Below are 21111 nucleotides of genomic sequence, written 5' to 3' on the forward strand. Positions count from 1 at the left end.
TATCAACAAATCAACAACATAGATGGTATTTCTAAAAGCAAATTTAAATGCACTGTCTCCTAAATTGTCAAACCCCATTCCACCTATTAGACTAATGCCCTCGTTCATCAGATACCTAGAAGATCACCCTAAATTAATATTACTCTCTTCTGTCTTTATGTCCCAAACACAAATGAACAGAAACAGTAAATAATTAGATCAGGAACACTATTAAAACAAAGAGCAAGAATAAATTATATATTTTTTATTAAGTATTTACGGAATATGTATTATTTGCAAGAAGAAATGAGATTAGAGAAACACTGGATTTAAAATACTGTTACTTTTGAAAAGTTTAGCCAAACTACTCCTCACTGCTGCCCAGCATTCATTTTGTATGGCCAGGTGGCCTGAAATTACACCACCCCCTCCCTCAATAACAGCCTACAGTGTCACAACTAAATTTAAGTTCCTAATATAACCCTTGTCATAAGCACTCTCCCCTACTGCCCAGGGCCTTCCCCTTATGTGCCCTTTAGATAAGACCCTCTCCAAGGTACCATAACACTACGCTTTTGGGTTTGAATTGACCAATCAAGACTTAGCCTGGGAACCCCAAAGCATTCTACCCACAGACCCTAGATAAGGCATGTGTCCTGACATTCCCGCCTAACCCTGCCTTGCCCTCTCCACTGGCCCTACCTCCTCTCAAGGACTTGTGGTAATAAACTTCTCTATTTCTATTTCTTTTGAAGTCTTTTGTTAAACAGTGGCTTACCATCCCATGATGCCCTGGGGCTCTACTGAACAAATGTTAATTTAACAAAGTCTCATCAGTGACCTTATCATACTAGGCAATACAGGATAGAATAAGAGGAAAGGGTTATTTTGTAGTATAAGGACGAATAACTAAATAGCCTAATTTAAAATGGAGCAAATGCTAAAGTGATATTTCATAAGAAAACAACAAGTGCAAGAACATACAACAATAATATCAAAGCCATCTTTGCAAAGCCATTATTACAGAGAGCAAACTCTATGCAAATATTAGTTTCTAGCTACAGAGATCAGGAGCAGACTATTCTAGAGGTACTAAGGTAAAGAAATGCTATATCCAAATTTGAAGGGGAAAGCATTACTCTGCAATAAAAAATTGTTTTATTCTAAGGCAGTGGTTCTCAACCTTTCTAATGCCGTGACCCTGCAATACAGTTCCTCATGTTGCGGTGACCCCAAACCAAAAAATAATTTTGGTGGCTACTTCATAACTGTAATTTTGCTACAGTTATGATTCGGAATGTAAATACCTGATATGCATTATGTATTTTCCGATGGCTAGGGTAGCGACCCACAGGTTGAGAACCGCTGTTCTAAGGCATTAGCAGTTGTATACTATTAAAATTTTTTTAAAAGCTAGAGAACCCCAATAAAATCAATTAATAAAAAATTAAAAAGTAAATGAGTAAAAATTTTTAAAAGCTAGAGAAGCCTGAAGGGTGGTAGTGCAGGGGATAAGAGCGTTGATGTAGGACACTGAGGTCCTTCGTTCTAAACCCCGAGGTCATCAGCTTGAGCATGGGGTTGCTGGTTTGAGCATCGGATCATCAACATGATCCCAAGGTCGCTGGCTTAAAGCCCAAGGTCACTGGCTCTGCTTAACCCCCCTGCTCCAGTCAAGGCATGTATGAGAAGCATCAATGAACAACTAAAGTAAGGCAACTACAAGTTGATGCTTCTCATCTCTGTCCCTTCCTATCTATTAAAAAAAAAAAAAAAAAAAAAAAAAACTAGAGAAGACAAGCATATATTTAACTAAAAAAATCAGACACATAACTTGTAAACACACTTGTAAATATGAGTTAACAAACAGATCCCAGAAAGAACTAGGGTAAATCTTTATAATACTGCATTTTGGAAAGACCTGATTGGCATCCATATCATAAGCTACATTATATATTATATAAGATTATTTTACAAGAGATTGTGTTTCAGGGGACAGGATGTAACTAGCAGTATCACCAAATTCAGTAACTATTACATTTTAATGGCCTTATATACAGATTTAATATCCTATATACAAATTTCTTTTTAAATTCCTTTTTTTTTCTTTTGTAGCTCAGTCATTCACTTTACACAAGTCAATACTAAATCATGAGCCATTAGCTTACCTCCATTTGCCAACAAATTCTCCTGTACTTTATCTTTACTATCCTCCAACACGTCAGCCATATATTGAGCTACTTTTTTAACCACCCTTAAAAGAAAAAAAAATCAACTATTATTTTCAGGAAAAAGACCTAAATTCCATGCTATACATGAACACATTACACAGATATGAATTTGACTATATATGTTCCCATTATGCATACCTATATAATACAGAACAAAGGGGGCCTAACTTCTGTTGATAATGTTTTAAGGATAAGATGGACTAAAATTTTGTTTTATGCAAAACTCAACTGAGTAGCTGTAGAGCTTTAGAGAGTTTATACGAAATATTGTTTATTAGTCTGGAAAAAGAGTAGTGAGAAACTAGTAAGGCCCTGGCTGGTTGGCTCAGTAGTAGAGCATCAGCACAGCGTGTGGATGTCCCAGGTTCGATTTCTGGTGAGGGCACACAGGAGAAGTGACCATCTGCTTCTCCACCCCTCTTTCTCCCCCTTCTCTATCTCTCTCTCTCTCCCCTTCGCATAGCCATGGCTCGACTGGTTCAAGCACATCATCTCCAGATGCTGACGATAGCTCCGTGGAGCCTTCACCTTAGGTGCTACAAACAGCTCAGTTGCGAGCCTTGCCCCAGATGGTCAGAACATTGGCCCCAGACAGGGGTTGCCGGGTGAATCCCGGTTGGGGTGCAGACAGGAGTCTGTCTTTCTATCTCCCCTCCTCTCACTTGGAAAAGAAGAAAAAAAATGAAACTAGTGAGCAGTCTATATATAACCATATATTATAAACTGAAAAACTGGGCAATGGATCTGACGGCAAGGACCAAAAACAAAGGAGGAGACAGAGAGTTTGCATTCTCCAATTATATGCTTTCACTTAGGATGAAAAGGATCCGGCAGGCAACGGAATACAAGCAAGTGTAAGGATGAGGAAAGAGGTCCTACATCATTTCATTAACTATTTATTGAGCATTGACATTTGCAAGGAGCAATACCGTACAAGAAACCTTAGTGTTAAAACTTCTAAGGAACCTAGATATCACCCTGTTGATCTCTTCATTTTATAAGACCCTGAGTTAAAAAAGAAAAATTAACTTAGTCACAAAACCAGTTAGTGGCAGATTTGTGACTGGAAATGTCATGTCTTGACTCTGGAGTCTGGTGTTCTTACCCCATCCATGTGTGCCTCTAGGCCCTGGGTGAAATTCAAAAGTATACAAGACAAAATCACTTACTTCACATTGCTTGAAGTTGAACTGGAGAGCTACCAAAATATACAAATGACTAAATACAAAGCAATCTGTGGTAAGTGCCAGGTTACAGAGAGAGAATTATAAAGAAAAAGGGATCACTTTCAGCTACTGTAACCAAGAAGCATATGGCTCATGAATAGGGTAATGAAGACTAGGAATGATTCTGAAAAGATTAGACAGAAAGAAAGTATGCTTTTGCCACAGCGCACATGAGTCACGATCAGGAGAGGTAAAAAAGCAACAGGCATTTGGAGAGTGAGGAGGAGGAATTCAGACTGCCTAGAAATCATGCTGAGGACAAGAGGATGTTAAGCTAGGAAGGCAGGCTGGGGCCAGACTACAGACAGACAGTCTCTGGTGTCAGACTTTAAAGAGGTATGACATGGTCAAAACAGGGCTCTGGACAATGATGACTATGTTCAACGGTAGAGAGTGTAACTAGAAGACAAATTAAGAAATTCCTGCACAAGAAGCAATAGGACAACGAAAATTGACAGGCTAAATTAGAACGACATTTCTATACTGAATGACCTCAACCTAAGAAAGTGGAACAATTTCAGAAAAAAATGTAAGCCATAAATCTTCAACATGTTTAACTTGGGATTTATACATACACTTGGCTTTGTCTCCAAAATTCACCCATTCCTTCAAAGGAGACAAACTCTTATTCCCATATAAATTAACAAGTTATCTTGTAAACAGAACCATTTGCTATACACATTCCAAAATATGCATTATGTTTACCTCAGAAATAGTATAGAACTTTCTGGTGTCAAATCTTAACATTGACTCAGAACTTTACAATCTACCTATGCATCTCTGCAAGAACTATGCCAAAATACACATGGTCACCTTTTCAAAAATCTGCTCTAAAGATTAGATTACTGAAAAAGAATAAACTATAGTTTATTCCATATAGCACAATGTTCAGACTTTAAAAATCAGAACACTAGCCTGACCAGGTGGTGGCATAGTGGATAGTGTCAGCCTGGGACATTGAAGACCAAGGTTTGAAACCCCAAGGTCGCCTGCTTAAGTGTGGGCTTATCCAGCTTGAGCATGGGGTCACCAGCTTGAGTGTGGGATCATAGACATGACCCTATGATTTGAAGCCCAAGGTCGTGGCTTGAGCAAGGGGTCACTGGCTCAGCTAGAGCCCCCCTGGTAAAGGCACATATGAGAAAGAAAGCAATGAACAACTTTAGGTACAACAACGATAGTATATGAGCTGATGCTTCTCATCTCTCTCCCTTTCTATCTGATCTGTCCCTGTCTGTCCACCCCCTTCTTTCTCACTTAAAAAGAAAAAGGAAAAAGAAAAAGAAAATTGGAACATATTTAAGTCACTGAGCTACCATCTGTCAATCTACCAAATTATGTGGTCTACCAATCACATACTTTTTATATTTCTCAAAGACCAATGAAGACAAGACTATATTACAGTATAGAAAAAAAACAGCTGACAAATGGTACAGGGAACTTTCAGTTCTAATGACTAAATAAATAAACTACATTTTCCCTAAGTACTTTTCAGACCTTAAACTGTATTCAGAACATTCCACTGACAAATTAAAGAATGACCTATAAACTCATAAAAGTACTTAACAAGGATCCAAGTAAGTATAATATTTATGTTCTCAGGAACTGCCCTTCTCAATGTCTCTTTGGTTACAAGACCTGAAACTGCAATGAGGCAGGTAGAACTGTAGGCAAGGCAATCACCTCAGGTACGGCAACCAAAAAATTTCCACGAACTCTTTTCTTAATTAAAAACCTGTACTCAAGAAACCAAGATGATTCTTACCACCAATTAGTCCCTTCAGAGTATCATCAATAATTATTTTCACCCGGGTTCGATTCCCGGCCAGGGCACACAGGAGAAGCGCCCATTTGCTTCTCCACCCCTCCGCCGGGCTTTCCTCTCTGTCTCTCTCTTCCCCTCCCGCAGCCAAGGCTCCATTGGAGCAAAGATGGCCCGGGCGCTGGGCATGGCTCTGTGGCCTCTGCCCCAGGCGCTAGAGTGGCTCTGGTCGCAACATGGCGACACCCAGGATGGGCAGAGTATCGCCCCCTGGTGGGCAGAGCGTCACCCCTGGTGGGCCTGCCGGGTGGATCCCGGTCGGGCGCATGCGGGAGTCTGTCTGACTGTCTCTCCCTGTTTCCAGCTTCAGAAAAATGGAAAAAATAAATAAATAAATAAAAATAATAATAATTTTCAGGCCCTGGCTGGTTGGCTCAGCGGTAGAGCGTCGGCCTAGCGTGTGGAGGACCAGGGTTCGATTCCCGGCCAGGGCACACAGGAGAAGCGCCCGCCCATTTGCTTCTCTACCCCTCTGCCGCGCTTTCCTCTCTGTCTCTCTCTTCCCCTCTCACAGCCAAGGCTCCATTGGAGCAAAGATGGCCCGGGCACTGGGGATGGCTCTGTGGCCTCTGCCTCAGGTTCTAGAGTGGCTCTGGTCGCAACATGGTGACGCCCAGGATGGGCAGAGCATCGCCCCCTGGTGGGCAGAGCGTCGCCCCTGGTGGGCGTGCCAGGTGGATCCCGGTCGGGCGCATGCGGGAGTCTGTCTGACTGTCTCTCCCTGTTTCCAGCTTCAAAAAAATGAAAAAAAAAATAAATAAATAATTATTTTCACATTTACTCTATATGAACGTATGGAATTATTAACCTTAAAGTAATGTTATTTTTCTTTCATCCTCTCTTTCCCATTCTATTGTCAAATGCCTGGCCTTTAATATCTCCTGCCTAATCTACTGTAAAACTGTCTCCTAACCAACCTTTTTGGCTTCAGTCTTATCAGCACATCTTTAGGTCTGTTTATTTCCTTACTATCTACTGTTATGTTAAAAGATTTCTCTGCAACATCTCAGCCTCTATAACCAGAGCCATTGCATTATGGTGGTTTTATCAATTCAGAAAAAAATAAGAGCATAAATAGTACATCCTGGCCCTGGCCGGTTGGCTCAGCGGTGGAGCGTCGGTCTGGCGTGCGGGGGACCTGGGTTCGATTCCCGGCCAGGGCACATAGGAGAGGCGCCCATTTGCGTCTCCACCACCCCCCCTCCTCTCGGTCTCTCTCTTCCCCTCCTGCAGCCAAGGCTCCATTGGAGCAAGGATGGCCCGGGTGCTGGGAATGGCTCCTTGGCCTCTGCCCCAGGCGCTGGAGTGGCTCTGGTCTCAGCGGAGCAACGTCCCAGAGGGGCAGAGCATTGCCCCTGGTGGGCGTGCCGGGTGGATCCCGGTCGGGTACATGCGGTCGGGCGCATGCGGGAGTCTGTCTGACTGTCTCTCCCCGTTTCCAGCTTCAGAAAAATACAAAAAAAAAAAAAATAGTACATCCTTTTGCACAGATTTTGAGAATAAGTTCCCTTCTATTCAAGTCTGTTTCCGTAAAGCTTTACTCAAATATACATTTCTAAGATTCTCCAAAATTGTTTTTACAAATTATTTACCTAAGCCCTAATATTTACCTAAGCCCTAAATATTTAAAAGCTCTATATACCAAAAGTCAAAGAAATTGATTCTGCCAATTAATCAAAATGCAGAAAGTTATCAAGGATCTTACACCCATCTTCAGCTAAAATATGAAAAATGACTGACACTGTAGTTTAGAAAAATGTTTCAATACAACTAAATTCTAGAGACAAAAGCATCGCTGTCTTCAAATAAATGGTATAACATCCATGTTCATGGATGAAAGACATCAATATTATTGGGATGGCAATGCTCCCCAAGTTGATCTTCAGATTCAACACAATCCCCATTAAAACTCCAGCTGAATGGTATTGGCAGAAAAATAGACACTCAGACCAATGGAACAGAATAGAAAGTCCAGAAATAAAACCACATATATATAGTCAAATAATTTTTGATAAAGGGGCCAACAACACACAATGGAGAAAAGAAAGCCTCTTCAATAAATGGTGCTGGGAAAACTGGAAAGCCACATGCAAAAGAATGAAACTGGACTACAGTCTCTCCCCCTGTACAAAAATTAACTCAAAATGGATCAAAGATCTAAACATAAGACCTGAAACAATTAAGTACATAGAAGAAGACATAAGTACTCAACTCATGGACCTGGGTTTTAAAGAGCATTTTATGAATTTGACTCCACAGGCAAGAGAAGTGAAGGCAAAAATTAATGAATGGGACTACATCAGACTAAGAAGTTTTTGCTCAGCAAGAGAAACTGATAACAAAATAAACAGAAAGCCAACTAAATAGGAAATGATATTTTCAAACAACAGCTCAGATAAGGGCCTAATATCCAAAATATACAAAGAACTCATAAAACTCAACAACAAACAAACAAACAATCCAATAAAAAAATGGGAAGAGGATATGAACAGACACTTCTCCCAGGAAGAAATACAAATGGCCAACAGATATATGAAAAGATGCTCATCTTCTTTAGCTATTAGAGAAATGCAAATCAAAACTGCAATGAGATACCACCTCACACCTGTTCGATTAGCTATTATTAGCAAGACAGGTAATAGCAAATGTTGGAGAGGCTGTGGAGAAAAAGGAACCCTCATCCACTGTTGGTGGGAATGTAAAGTAGTACAACCATTATGGAAGAAAGTATGGTGGTTCCTCAAAAAACTGAAAATAGAACTACCTTATGACCCAGCAATCCCTCTACTGGGTATATACCCCAAAAACTCAGAAACATTGATACGTAAGGACACATGCAGCCCCATGTTTATTGCAGCATTGTTCACAGTGGCCAGGACATGGAAATAACCAAAAAGCCCGTCAATAGATGACTGGATAAAGAAGATGTGGCACATATACACTATGGAATACTACTCAGCCATAAGAAATGATGACCTCGGAACATTTACAGCAAAATGGTGGGATCTTGATAACATGATACGAAGCGAAATAAGTAAATCAGAAAAAACCAGGAACTGCATTATTCCATACGTAGGTGGGACATAAAAGTGAAACTAAGAGACATTGATAAGAGTGTGGTGGTTATGGGGGGGAGGGGGAGGGGCACAAAGGGAGAGGGAAAGGGGAGGGGGAGGGGCACAAAGAAAACAAGATAGAAGGTGACAGAGGACAATCTGACTTTGGGTGATGGGTATGCAACATAATTGAACAAGATAACTTGGACTTATCTTTGAATATATGTATCCTGATTTATTGATGTCACCCCATTAAAAAAAATAAAAAAACTCCAGCTGAAATTTGATACAATGATCCCAGAAAATTCATAGGGAAATAACAGAAACCAAAACATTCTTGAAAAAGATAAAGTTAGACAACTCACACTTCCTGATTTCAAAACTTACTACAAAGCTACAATAATCAAGACAATGTGATACTAGCATAAAAACAGAAATACAGAAAAAACATGGACTAGAACTGAAAGTTCAGAAATAAACCCTCATATTTATGTTCACACTGATTTTTGGCAAGGGTGCCAACTCAATGGAGAAAGAATAGTCTGTTCAACAAATGGTTCTACAACTAGAGCTACATGTAAAGAAAGTAATGAAGTTGGACTCCTATCTCACACCATATACAAAAATTAACTCAAAATGGATCAAAGACGGAATTGTAAAAGCTAAAACTATAAAATTCATAGAAGAAAATAAAGACATAAAACTGTGCAACCTTGGGTTAGGCAATGGTTTCTTCATCTTTTTTTTTTTTTGTATTCTTCTGAAGCTAGAAACGGGGAGAGACAGTCAGACAGACTCCTGCATGCGCCTGACCGGGATTCACCTGGCACGCCCACCAGGGGGCGACGCTCTGCCCCTCCAGGGCGTCGCTCTGTTGCGACCAGAGCCACTCTAGTGCCTGGGGCAGAGGCCAAGGAGCCATCCCCAGTGTCCGGGCCATCTTTGCTCCAATGGAGCCTCAGCTGTGGGAGGGGAAGAGAGAGACAGAGAGGAAGGAGAGGGGGAGGGGTGGAGAAGCAGATGGGCGCTTCTCCTGTGTACCCTGGCCAGGAATCGAACCTGGGACTCCTGCACGACAGGCCGACACTCTACCACTGAGCCAACCAGCCAGGGTAGGCAATGGTTTCTTAGATATTTCAAAAACACAAGCAACAAAAATAGATAAACTGGATAGTAAAATTAAGTTTGTAATTCAAAGAACACTATCAAGAAAATGAAGATAGCACCTGACCTGTGGTGGCGCAGTGGATAAAGCGTAGACCTGGAAATGCTGAGGTCGCCAGTTCAAAACCCTGGGCTTGCCTGGTCAAGGCACATATGGGAGTTGATGCTTCCTGCTCCTCCCCCCTGACACACTCTCTCTCTCTCTCTCTCTCTCATTCTCTCTCCTCTCTAAAAATTAATAAAAGTAAAAAAAATTTAAAAAAAAAAAAAAGAAAATGAAGATAGACCACAGAATGGGAGAAAATATTTGCAAGTCACCTGATAAGTATCTAGATTCTGTAAAGAATTATTACAACTCAATAATAAAAAGACAAACCAATTTATAAATGGGCACAGGATCCAAAATAGACATTTCTCCAAATAAGCAACACAAATGGCCAATAAACACACAAGATGCTGAACATATCACTAGCCATCAGGAAAATACAAATCAAAAACACAATAAAATACTACTTCATATCAATGAGGATGGCTACAATGAAAAAGATGCATAGTTAACAAGTGCTGTCAAGAATGCAGAGAAATTAGAACTTCTACACAATGCTGGTGGGACTGTAAAATGGTCTGGCCACTTTGGAAGACAGTCTGGCAGTTCTTCAAAATGCTAAAAACAGAGTTACCTTATGACCCAGCAATTCCACTCCTAGGTACATTCCCAAGAGAAATGAAAACATATGAGCATACAAAAACTATACACAAACATTCATAGAAACTTTATTCATATTAGCCAAAAAGTGAAAATAAGCTAAATGTCCATCAACTGAATGTATTAATAAAATGTATATCTGCACAATGGAATATTATTTGATAATACAAAGAAATTAAATGTTGATACATGCTACAACATGAACCTTGAAACCACTATTAGGTTGAATTTTATAGGTATAATAATCCTTGTAAATAAATTTTCTCAGAATTGTGGGGCGGAATGAGATAATCATATTCTTGTGCACTACAGGAGCATAATTACTCGAAACTTTAACCATTGTAGAGTTTAGATACTAAGGAATCTAAAATTAATTGGTCATCATCTTTTTTTTCCACTTACATGTCACTAACCTCATTTCTCTCCCTTTTGTTAGCTTTCATTGCGTATTTTTCAAAAGAAGTACTATATTCAGGTGCCGGCCAATAATTTGTCACACAATGGAAAATGATATGCTACAACATTCATTCTAAGGTTTAATAAAATTAAATAAGGAAAAGAAGCCAGTCACAAGAGATCACACATTGTATGATTCCAACGAAATGTCCAAATTAAGCAAGCCTATAATGTCAGAAAGTAAATTACTGAGCAAGAGGAGGCAGGAAGTAACTGCTAATAGGAACAAGGATGCTTATGGTTGATGAAAATATACTAAGATTGATTGTGATGATGGCTGCACAACTATGTGAATATACTGAAAATCACTGCATTGTACATCTTAAATCAGTGAATTGCATAATATGTAAATTATCTCAATAAAAATGATGACCTCACACTTTGAACAGGTGTATTTCATTGTATGTAAACTGTATTATCAATAAGTTAATTATAAAGAAAAAAGAGTCATCATTTCTAAAACCATTCCAATAAGCACAGAGTACATGTGATAATAAACCTAATGTCCAGGTAGCCTGAAAACGGTGACTCTATTTTGCTCTAGTCTGTGCATATAAGTACATTACCCTTCCACAAATGCATCCAGTTTAGCCAGTTCATCCGACAAACCAACCAAGACATCCAGTGTGCCAACCTAGAGGGATAATATAGCATTTTATTACTTAGATTTCGTTTTTTGTGTGTTTTTTTTTTAACAAGATGACACATCTTAATCTGAAGGGCCCACAAAACTTAACTTCTCTTTTTCTTATTTCATAATGTGCAAGTGTGGTTAAAAAATGCTTGCCAGACATTTCAAAGCTATTTATAAGTAAAAAATGATTCTCTAATGCATGGGTACAACCACCTTTTAAGACATGATGATTCTGCAATGGCAGGCCTATGCCTCTGCCTATACTGCCCAGTGAGGGCGGATCACCTGAAGCCATGGTTTACAACAGCAGCTCTTAATCCTGGGTCCATTACTATGCATCAGAGGGTCTGTAATAGAATTTATATGAAAAATTCTATGTATGTAAATGAGCATGTTTTGGAAGAAATAGCCAGTCTATATCATATATCAGTGTCTTGAAGGAATTCATAACACAAAATATTAAAAACCAGTATGTAATTTTCTTTTTTTTTTTTTTAATTGAGGCAGGGAGGCAAATTGACAGACTCCCACATGTAACCTAAACGGGATCCACCCAGCAAGCCCCCTACAGGGTAATATTTTGCCCATCTGGGGCCACTGCTCTGTTGCTTGGCAACCAAGCTATTTTAGCACCTGAGGCAAGGCCATGGAGCCATCCTCAGTGCCTGGAGCCAACTTGCTTGACATTTCAAGCCATGGCTGCGGGAGAGGAAGAGAGAGATGGGGGTCTGGAGAAAAGGGAAAGAGAAACAGATGGTCCTCCTCCTGTGTGTCCTGACTGGGAACTGAACCTGGAATTTCCACACACTGGGCCAACACTCTACTGCTGAGCCAACCAGCCAGGGCCAAGTATTTCTTAAATAAATGAGTACTGTGTATAACTGCCTCATTTCTTAGTTACTCAGCAAAATATGTTATCATGATCTTTTCCATTCTTTTTTTTTTAAGATTTTATTGATTTTTAAAGAGAGGAGAGGAGGGGGAGAGAGAGAATGGAGGGGAGGAGCAGGAAACAACTCCTAGTTGCCTCCTAGTTGCTTCTCATACGTGCCTTGACCAGGCAAGCCCAGGGTTTCGAACCAGCAACCTCAGCGTTCCAGGTCGATGCTTGATCCACTACACCACCACAAGTCAGGCAGATCTTTTCCATTCTTTCCAAAAATTCAGGCAAATGATTACGCTGGCAGCTTGCTTCACTTTGAAGCTTCTAGGTTACTGATATTTAATAAAGGTTAAATGATTACAGTATTTTTCGCTCCATAAGACGCACCTCTTTCCCCCAAAAGTGGAAGGGAAAATGCCTATGAGTCTTATGAAGCAAAAATCACGGTATTTTATTAAAAATTTTAACACACCATTTGGTTCAGTATATTTTTTTTCTTATTTTCCTCCTTAAAACCCTAGGTGTGTCATATGGCCAGATGTGTCTTATGGAGCGAAAAACACAGTTAGGTTAAATAATTAGGTTAAATTTTCCAAGTATGAGTTTATAAAGAGGTGCAATGGTAAAACATTTAAATTAGTGAACATTATATGAATTTAATTACAAAAAAATAAATTCACTGTGAAATTTAAGAATATATATTACTAAGTTTTTTCCCTCTTCAAAGTCATGTTTGTGAATGTAATATATCAAATCTTTTCATAATATCTCTCATTATAATTTAAATTACCATTTAGAAAAACATTATTTTTGTTTGGTAGCTCACTTCTAAAATCTCAATTTACTTACTATCTAAACTCTGAAGACTGGAAAGAACAAGACAGGTTTTAAATTATGCCAATGGCTACAGAAGGAACCTGGATATCTCATTTCTACCAAAAAGTAAGCAGAGACACAATTGTCCTCCCTTTCATGACAAACTCATACACTATTTTGCACAGTGCAGTTTTACCTTTAAGTCAGGAATGCTGAACTTTGAGCTAATAGCAAGATTATTGTTCTTTGTAGTTGCAGCATGCAATTTCTCCCATGTTTGTTGACATGTTTTCTCCCCAGGAGCGGATATAAGCCAGAACTCAGTCATGTTTATAACCAGGTATTTCTTCCAAAATCAAGAGAGATCCTGAAATATAATAGAAAACAAAAAATAAATTTAATATCATTTGTTTCTCAAGTATTTCTGTCACAGGATAAGTGGTATGTATAACCTGTTTCAAAACTAATCTACCACCAATATATGATCCCAAGCAGTCAAATTTACTTACCTGGAAGTAAATCCTTTTCAATGGTGAAGAGTAATTTATTTATGATAATATAAAAAAGATGATAAAGCCCTAATACATGAAGTGTCTAAATTTTTTAAAAATTACAAAACCTCCTAAAATGGGAATTATTCAAGAAGATGGACTATCCAAAATACCAACCACCAATAGTTTCATTCCACAAAAGTTAGAGTCACAAATGTATGTTTACCTTAAACTTTTAAAACATAAACCAAAATAGAAAATAAAAAAAACATATATAACTTGAATCAATGCATCTGAACAATAGCCACCAAATAAATTTGCCACATCTGGCTTAACAAATCCAACAAGATTAGTCAAATTGGGGTTAATTTTAATCTATAGTGCTCATAAAAATTAGGGGGATATTTCAAAATGAGTATGAAGCAATAAAACATCCCCTAGTTTTTGTGAGCAGTATATATTCAACCTAAGGAATTCTTCTAAAATCCCTGGTGTATATTTAGCTGCCATAAAACATGTATAAATTAAAAAAAAAATCTGGTCAATTAACCTTTATTTAAAAGTATGACCTTGGACTAGGGTGGGGCTGATACAACACTATTGGATCTGAGTGAGAAAGAGGTTGTGGATATCTTTTTCCAAAAATTCCAATTCAATCAAGACACAATCAACCCTCTTCTACAGTCTTTCGTCCTTCCTCTTTCCCTCTCTCCCCTCCTTCCCTCTCTCCGCTCTTCCTTCCTTCTTTCTCTTCCTTTCCCTCTCCCTGTCCCTCCCTTCCCCACTCTTTCCCCTCACACACACACACAGAAAAAATCCAGAGCCAAATGTATTCAGAATCTAAGTAGGTAAAAGCACATAAGCCAAAAAGAACTCAAAAATGCAAATATGACAGTGTCATTATTTTCACTTTAATATGCCTCATTAAACCCACTATTAGCTTTCTAATACCACTGCTTGTTTAACCAGCCCTGAAACTTGGAATATACCTTAGGTAGATGATAACTATCTTACAAAGTTGTCTTAATAACAAAATTAGATAGTAAACTCTCTAAAGAACTTGATAAATTTAAATTTCCTTTAAAATGTAAATTATAAAAAAAAATGTAAATTATAGTTAATCATAATAGACTTTCATAATTTCAGAAGCCTACTGTAATTAAAGTAATCCTACTTAGTCATTACACAATTGAAAATGAATTTGTCTTGACCAGGTGGTGGCTCAGTAGATAGTCAACCTGGAACACTGAGGACCCAGGTTTGAAACCCCGAGGTCACTGGCTCAAGTGTGGGCTCATCTGACTTCAGCACAGGGCCACTGTCCTGAATGTGGGATCATAAACATAACCCCACAGTCTCTGGCTTGAAGCTCAAGGTCGTTGGCTTCAGCAAAGGGTCACTGGCTCAACTGGAGTCCCCCCAGTCAAGGCATGTATGAGAAGCAAACAATGAAAGACTATAAGTGCCACCATCTACGAGTTGATGCTTCTCGTGTCTCTCCCTTCCAGTCTCTCTCTTAAAAAAAAAAAAAGTGACCTTAACATAGCTGCCATCTTATATGCTTGTGTGTTTTGGAACTTTAGTTTATACAGCATCTACCATACACCAGGTATTGCTCTGAATGTTTTAAGCATTATTATTTCAGTCATCCCAACATCTCTATGATGCATATCATCTTCCCCATTTACAGATAACAAATTCAGAGAGGTTAAACTGATATATATTTAGATATTGGTATTAAATGAGCTATCTCAAGAACTGTACTCTAAGATGGTTTTTCCAACAATACTGATAAAGCTACATAGTTACAATCAAACTAAACACAGATTTGTTAGTGATAGCTAGCCCAGGCAGAGCACTTGATATGACCAGACAACAGTATAACTTAACTGGCTGCCCAAGGATGCAAGTCACTCAAAGCACCACGTTCTAAGGAGGACATCCAAAGATAAGCTTTGATTTAAAACAAAAGCAAAACAAAAATCCTCATTAGCCTACACGAGAAACTTCAGATGTTAAACTTCAAAGTTAGTGTATGAATATAATTTTATCCATGTTCTTTTCCAACCTGATTTTTTCACTCAACCTATTTTTACAATTATTCATGGTGATCCATAAAAATGTAGTTTATCCATTTTAAATGCTATATGGTATTATATGAGCAAACTAAAATTTATTATCCATTTTCCTCTGGAAAATTGTTATTTTACTTTTTTGCTACTATAAACAAGTCTGTAGTGAACAACTTTGTACTGCATGTCTCTTTTTCTTGTGTTTCTCCAAGACAGATAAAACAGCAGAATTGAAGAATATGATAATGTATTAGAATTATCTCAAAGATGAAGTCTTTTGATGCTCCTATGCAACGTGACTGTCACTCCTGCTGGCAAAAGGTGGAGTCTGTCTCCCCTTACCTTGAATCTGGGCTAGCCTGTGACTGTCTTTGACTAACTAAACACATGGAAGCCATACTATTGTAAATTCAAGGCCCAGGCCTCAAGAGACCTTAAAACTTCAACTTATGTTTATTAGACGGTTGCCCTCAGTTCACCATGGAAGGAAGCCAGTCTAGTCTACTGTTAAAAGGTCACATGGTAGAGGAACAACACTGTAGCTGACAACCAACATAAACTGGCAAACATGTGAGAGAGGCCACCTTGAAGGTAGCCTAGCCAATGTCCCAGCTGAATATAGTCCCATTAATGCGCACAGGTGAAAAGGAGAAATAAGAAATCAGTGTCAGCCCTGGCTGGTGGCTCCGTGGATAGAGCATCATCTCAGTGCACCAAGGTCATAGGTTCAATCCCCAGTCAGGGCACATATGAGAAGCAACCAGTGAGCTCAAGACTAAATGAAACAACTATACTGCTCATGAAAATTAGGGAATATTTCAAAATGAATATGAATAAAATATCCCCTAATTTTTGTGAGCAGTGTAAGTGGAACAGTTGATGCTTCGCTTTCCCCCTCTCAGAAGAAATTAAAAAAAATAAATTTAAGACAAAACTATCCTGTCTTCTAGAACAATGACTCCTTCAAACAGAAAAGCAATATTCTTAACTTAGAGATTCAAGAGCCCTGGTGCTCAAGGGCACAAACTTTGGAGTCTCAGTTAAAACCCTGCCTCTACCTCTTACTAGTTTCCTCATCTGTGAAATCCCAGAGCTGTTATAAGGGATAAATAAAATGATACACCTAGGTCTCCTTTCCATTCGACCATTACTCCTGGGGGTGGCTGTCATTAGCTGCTGCTCCAACCCATTCTACCTCCAAAGGCTGTTCCCAGTATCACAGATGGGAAATATCTTGTTTACTTAATATCTTACAAATGCCACTATTATGCATTTATCACACTATCTTCCCTCTTTTTTTATAACAGACTTCCCTCTCCACCATTCTGGGAAATCCCAAAGGGCCAGAATCACATCATCTATGAAGCCCTAAAAGCAAGCATACACTATTAATAAAGACATTTTATGAATAAATGAAATGTAATTATAACAGTGACTCTTAATTAATCAAAATGTCTGATAAGAGAAAAAATAAGGACCAAGAAAAATATTTAATCACTTTTTATTTAGTCTTTCAAAAACAAATCCTAATCTTAGTTTATAAATTAAAAACTGGTCAAGTTTCAGCCTGACCTGTGGTGGCGCAGTGGATAAAGCATCGACCTGGAAATGCTGAGGTCGCCGGTTCAAAACCCTGGGCTTGCCTGGTCAAGGCACATATGGGAGTTGATGCTTCCAGCTCCTCCCCCCTCCTCTCTTTCTCCCTCTCTATCTCTCTCTCTCCCTCTCTCTCTCCTCTCTAAAAATGAATAAATAAAATAAAAAAAAATAAAAAAAAAAAACTGGTCAAGTTTCAGATTACTAAGCCTTTGTCTTCTGTGAGTATAAAGGTGAATTCAGTCAAAATATAAAAGAGAGGTCTTAGGAAAACAACATCTGTACCTTAGGCAAAGCCATGGCCTCAATTCTTTTATCCTCTTGTTGAAGCAAACTATAAGAGCCCAATAGGAAAAACAGGCTTCTTAAATATCTAAGGATGAATGTAAGAACTGCCCATGAGAACAGCATCAAAAAGTCTTCTGCAAAATCCGTTTCCTCCGTTTTTAAACAATATTCACTGCTATCCTGTCATCTATGCAAATCACATGAAAAATTCTCCTTGAAATATAAGAACAATTTAAGCTCAGTTCCAAATAAAATTTTTCTTTGCAGATGAATACATATGTTTTGGGGTCAGAATATGAAATCCATGTTGCTAAACACATTTCCCTTCTCTCAGCTGCATGGAAACGAAGAGTCAAAACTGGTGTCCACTCATAATCATCTCACCAAGAATTTGGCTACCTCTACCTTCTTTATCTGCTTCAAATGACTTCCGTTTTTATTCCTAATAATTTACTTTTGTTTCATCTTGTATTTTGGAAGTCAGGCAAAAATACTGGCAAATGATATTAAACAAGAGATAATTATTAAAACAGTATACCAATTAAATGTTGGAGTTCCTCAAGACTCAGATCTAGGTCTAAGTCCCTCTGTTGTATGTGCACATGGATGTGTACATACAGTTTCTCTCTCAATGAGCTTATCTACACTCGAGGCCATTCCAGTCTAGATGCTGAACACTCCCAAACTTTTATCGCCATCCCAAGCCCCTACGCTGCTTCTAGAGCTGTACCCAACAAGTGTCCACATCTGACTACAGGACACCTCCAGGTGGGTGTCTCAAAAGCATCCAAAATCCAGTATTTCTAGTCAAACTCGTATCTCTTCCCCCATATCTAGTCGTACCAGTGTTTCCTCGGTTAGTACAGACGTACAGGCATCAATTAGAACTGTCAAATGTCAAGAGAACAGCCAATATGTATTGGGCACTTCTTGTCTACTAGCATCAAACACATGTATTAATTCACTTAGTACTTTTAAAACAACCCTATCAGATGGGTTGTAGTTAAAAATGAAGAACCAGGCACAGAAACTGCCTCATATGTTATGAAATATTATATATTACATAATATGTATTTATGTCATATATCATATGAAAGCACCTATTATATGCTAAAAATAAATGTGTTCTCATAGCACCTTCCCAAGGCACACTTTTTATTAATGTCTATCTTCCAAATAAACTGCCCATTATGGTAAGTGGAAACACTTACAATTTTTGTTCACAACTGTAGCCTCAGTACCTGGCAGACAGGCTAGTATATAGAACCTTAAAATTTATTTGTTAAATATTCTTCAATGAATGAGGATTAAATAAGATAATATAAAATACCTGGTTTAAAACTGGTTAGCTCCCTTCACTTCACCAGTATGTTTCAAAAATCAACTTTACTGAAATATAATTTATATACAAGGTAATACACCTATTATGAGAGGTAGTTTCATGAGTTATTGACAAGTGTATACATCTGTGCAACCAAAGTTTAAGAATGTTTCTGTCATTCCTCATACCCAGTCCTCGTCAGTCCCACTGCCATCCTGGGCAGATACTAATCTATCTGCTTGTTGTCACACTAGAGATTACTTCTGCCTGATCTAGAATTCCATTGCAAATTTACGGAACACATCTTATGTACTCCTTTGTATCTGGCTTCTTTTGCTCAGCATGTTTTGACATTTGTCCATACTGAGCGCATCAGCAGTTCATTCTATGTATTGCTTAGTATTCCATTACATGAATGTACTAGTTTGCTCATATACTCATCTGTTTATGGAAATTGGTACTGGTTTGGGGCCATTAACATAGGTACTATGAACATTCTTCTACAAAGTTTTCTGTAAAAATACTTTTTCATTTCTTTCAGATAAACATCCAGAAGTAGAAATTAAATGCCTGATTAGTATATATATATTTAATAGGTGCCAAACAGCTTTCCAAAGTAGTTATAACACTTCATTTTCCCATTAATAAGGTATGCAAGTTCCAGTTAATCCATATTCTCACCAACACTTAGTTCTGTGAAATTTCAATTCCAGTGTCTAACATGAATTTTTTTTATAATGCAGGGTTATAGTTGTTGAGTACACAAAAGTTCATTCTTGTATTATTAATTACTGTATTATTTTCCATACAAACAACTGCACACCTACTTTTGCCCAAACTTTTTTTTTTTTTTTTTTTTGAAGTTGGAAAAGGAGAGGCAGTCAGACAGACTCCTGCAAGAGCCCGACCGGGATCCACCCAGCACGCTCACCAGGGGGCGATGCTCTCTGCCCATCTGGGGCGTTGCTCTGTTGCAACCAGAGCCATTCTAGCACCTGAGGCAGAGGCCACAGAGCCATCCTCAGCGCCCGGGCCAACGTTGCTCCAATGGAGCCTTGGCTACGGGAGGGGAAGAGAGAGACAGAGAGGAAGAGAGGGGAAGGGGTGGAGAAGCAGATGGGCGCTTCTCCTGTGTGCCCTGGCCGGGAATCAAACCCGAGACTCCTGCACACCAGGCCGACGCTCTACCACTGAACCAACTGGCCAGGGCCCAACCTTTGTATATACTTTCTGTGGCCTAAGAAAAATGTGACTACCCCAAGGACACAAGGATTTATCTTGCTTGGACTTAATTGAGCTTCTTGAATCGGTGTTTATAGTTATCAAATTTGGAAAAATGTCATCCATTATTTTCTTTCAAATTTTTTTCTGCTTCCCTTTCCCTTTTGACACAGAAATTACACATTAAACCACCTAATATTGTACCACAGCTAACTGACCTGAGGTACAATACTAGGTGGTTTAATGTGTAATTTCTGTGTATTCATTGTTTTTAGTTGCTCTATTCTCTGTGATTCCGATTGGATACTCTCTTGCTGTATCTTTTAGTTTGCTGACTTTTTCTTAAGACTAATCCGCTGTTCATCAAGTGAATTTTTCATTTTAGATGTCTTTTTCAGCTTTATAAATTCTATTGTTTTAAGCCTTACATTTCTTTTCTCATTATGTTCACTTTTATATTATATCACTGAGCACATATATAATTCAAAATGTTACAATGCTGATCACTGGGGATTTTGTCCTTTTTTTAAGAAGGTTGGTAGTTCTTTGTTCTGACAAGTAGCCAAGTCACTTGAGTATCAGCTTGATCCATGCAACGCTTGTTCTTAAATTTTCTTCAGATGTGCCTAAGGCTGCACTCCAGGGTTAATTTAGCACTAGTACTATGGTCTGACCTTCTGGGGATTCTACTGAATGCACCAAGTATTCAATAAAGTATTCAAATACCTCTCCACCAGATGAGCCCTGGAAATTATTCAGTTGAAAGCTCTCCAGTGATTTTCTGCTGTCCCTTTTGCAGAGATCCCTAAACAGATTTCTGTCTAGCTCCCTCCTCTCTGCCAATCCGACCTGCAAATTTCAGCCACATAAGCCTTCCTCGGCTCCACTCTCAACTCAGCAAGACACATTGCTTAGTTTCCCTTCCTAACCCATGATCCAGACTGCCTCCAGGCAGAAAGCTGGAGGGATTACAGAGCTCAATTCACTTGTTTCCTCTTAGTTCCCATGCTGTTAGCCAACATCTGGAAGCAGTTTTTTCACATATTTTGTTCAGTTTTCTGGTTGTTTATAATGGGAAAGCAAACACATTACCAGTTATTCCATCGTGGCCAACCCAGTTTTGTGGATTGTTCATTTCTGGTTTTGCTA

General features: G+C 38.7%; 1 protein-coding gene and 1 non-coding gene across 2 annotated transcripts in view; both read right to left on the bottom strand.

Annotated features, from left to right (window-relative positions):
- The window catches only part of ATP6V1C1 (ATPase H+ transporting V1 subunit C1), a 44777-nt gene that overhangs the window by 14926 nt on the left and 8740 nt on the right, over positions 1–21111 (bottom strand). The window contains exons 2-4 of the mRNA XM_066265906.1: positions 13170–13340; positions 11207–11274; positions 2148–2233 (exon numbers count right to left, since the gene is read on the bottom strand). Of these exons, the coding sequence (XP_066122003.1) occupies positions 2148–2233; positions 11207–11274; positions 13170–13301 (286 nt within the window). The 5' untranslated portion in view covers positions 13302–13340. The remainder of the gene's footprint in view (positions 1–2147; positions 2234–11206; positions 11275–13169; positions 13341–21111) is intronic.
- On the bottom strand, positions 9353–9428 carry TRNAD-GUC (transfer RNA aspartic acid (anticodon GUC)). Its single transcript has one exon. It is a non-coding gene; the product is annotated as a tRNA-Asp (tRNA).

The sequence above is a fragment of the Saccopteryx bilineata genome, chromosome 3 (assembly GCF_036850765.1).
Source record: "Saccopteryx bilineata isolate mSacBil1 chromosome 3, mSacBil1_pri_phased_curated, whole genome shotgun sequence".
Classification (NCBI taxonomy): domain Eukaryota; kingdom Metazoa; phylum Chordata; class Mammalia; order Chiroptera; family Emballonuridae; genus Saccopteryx; species Saccopteryx bilineata.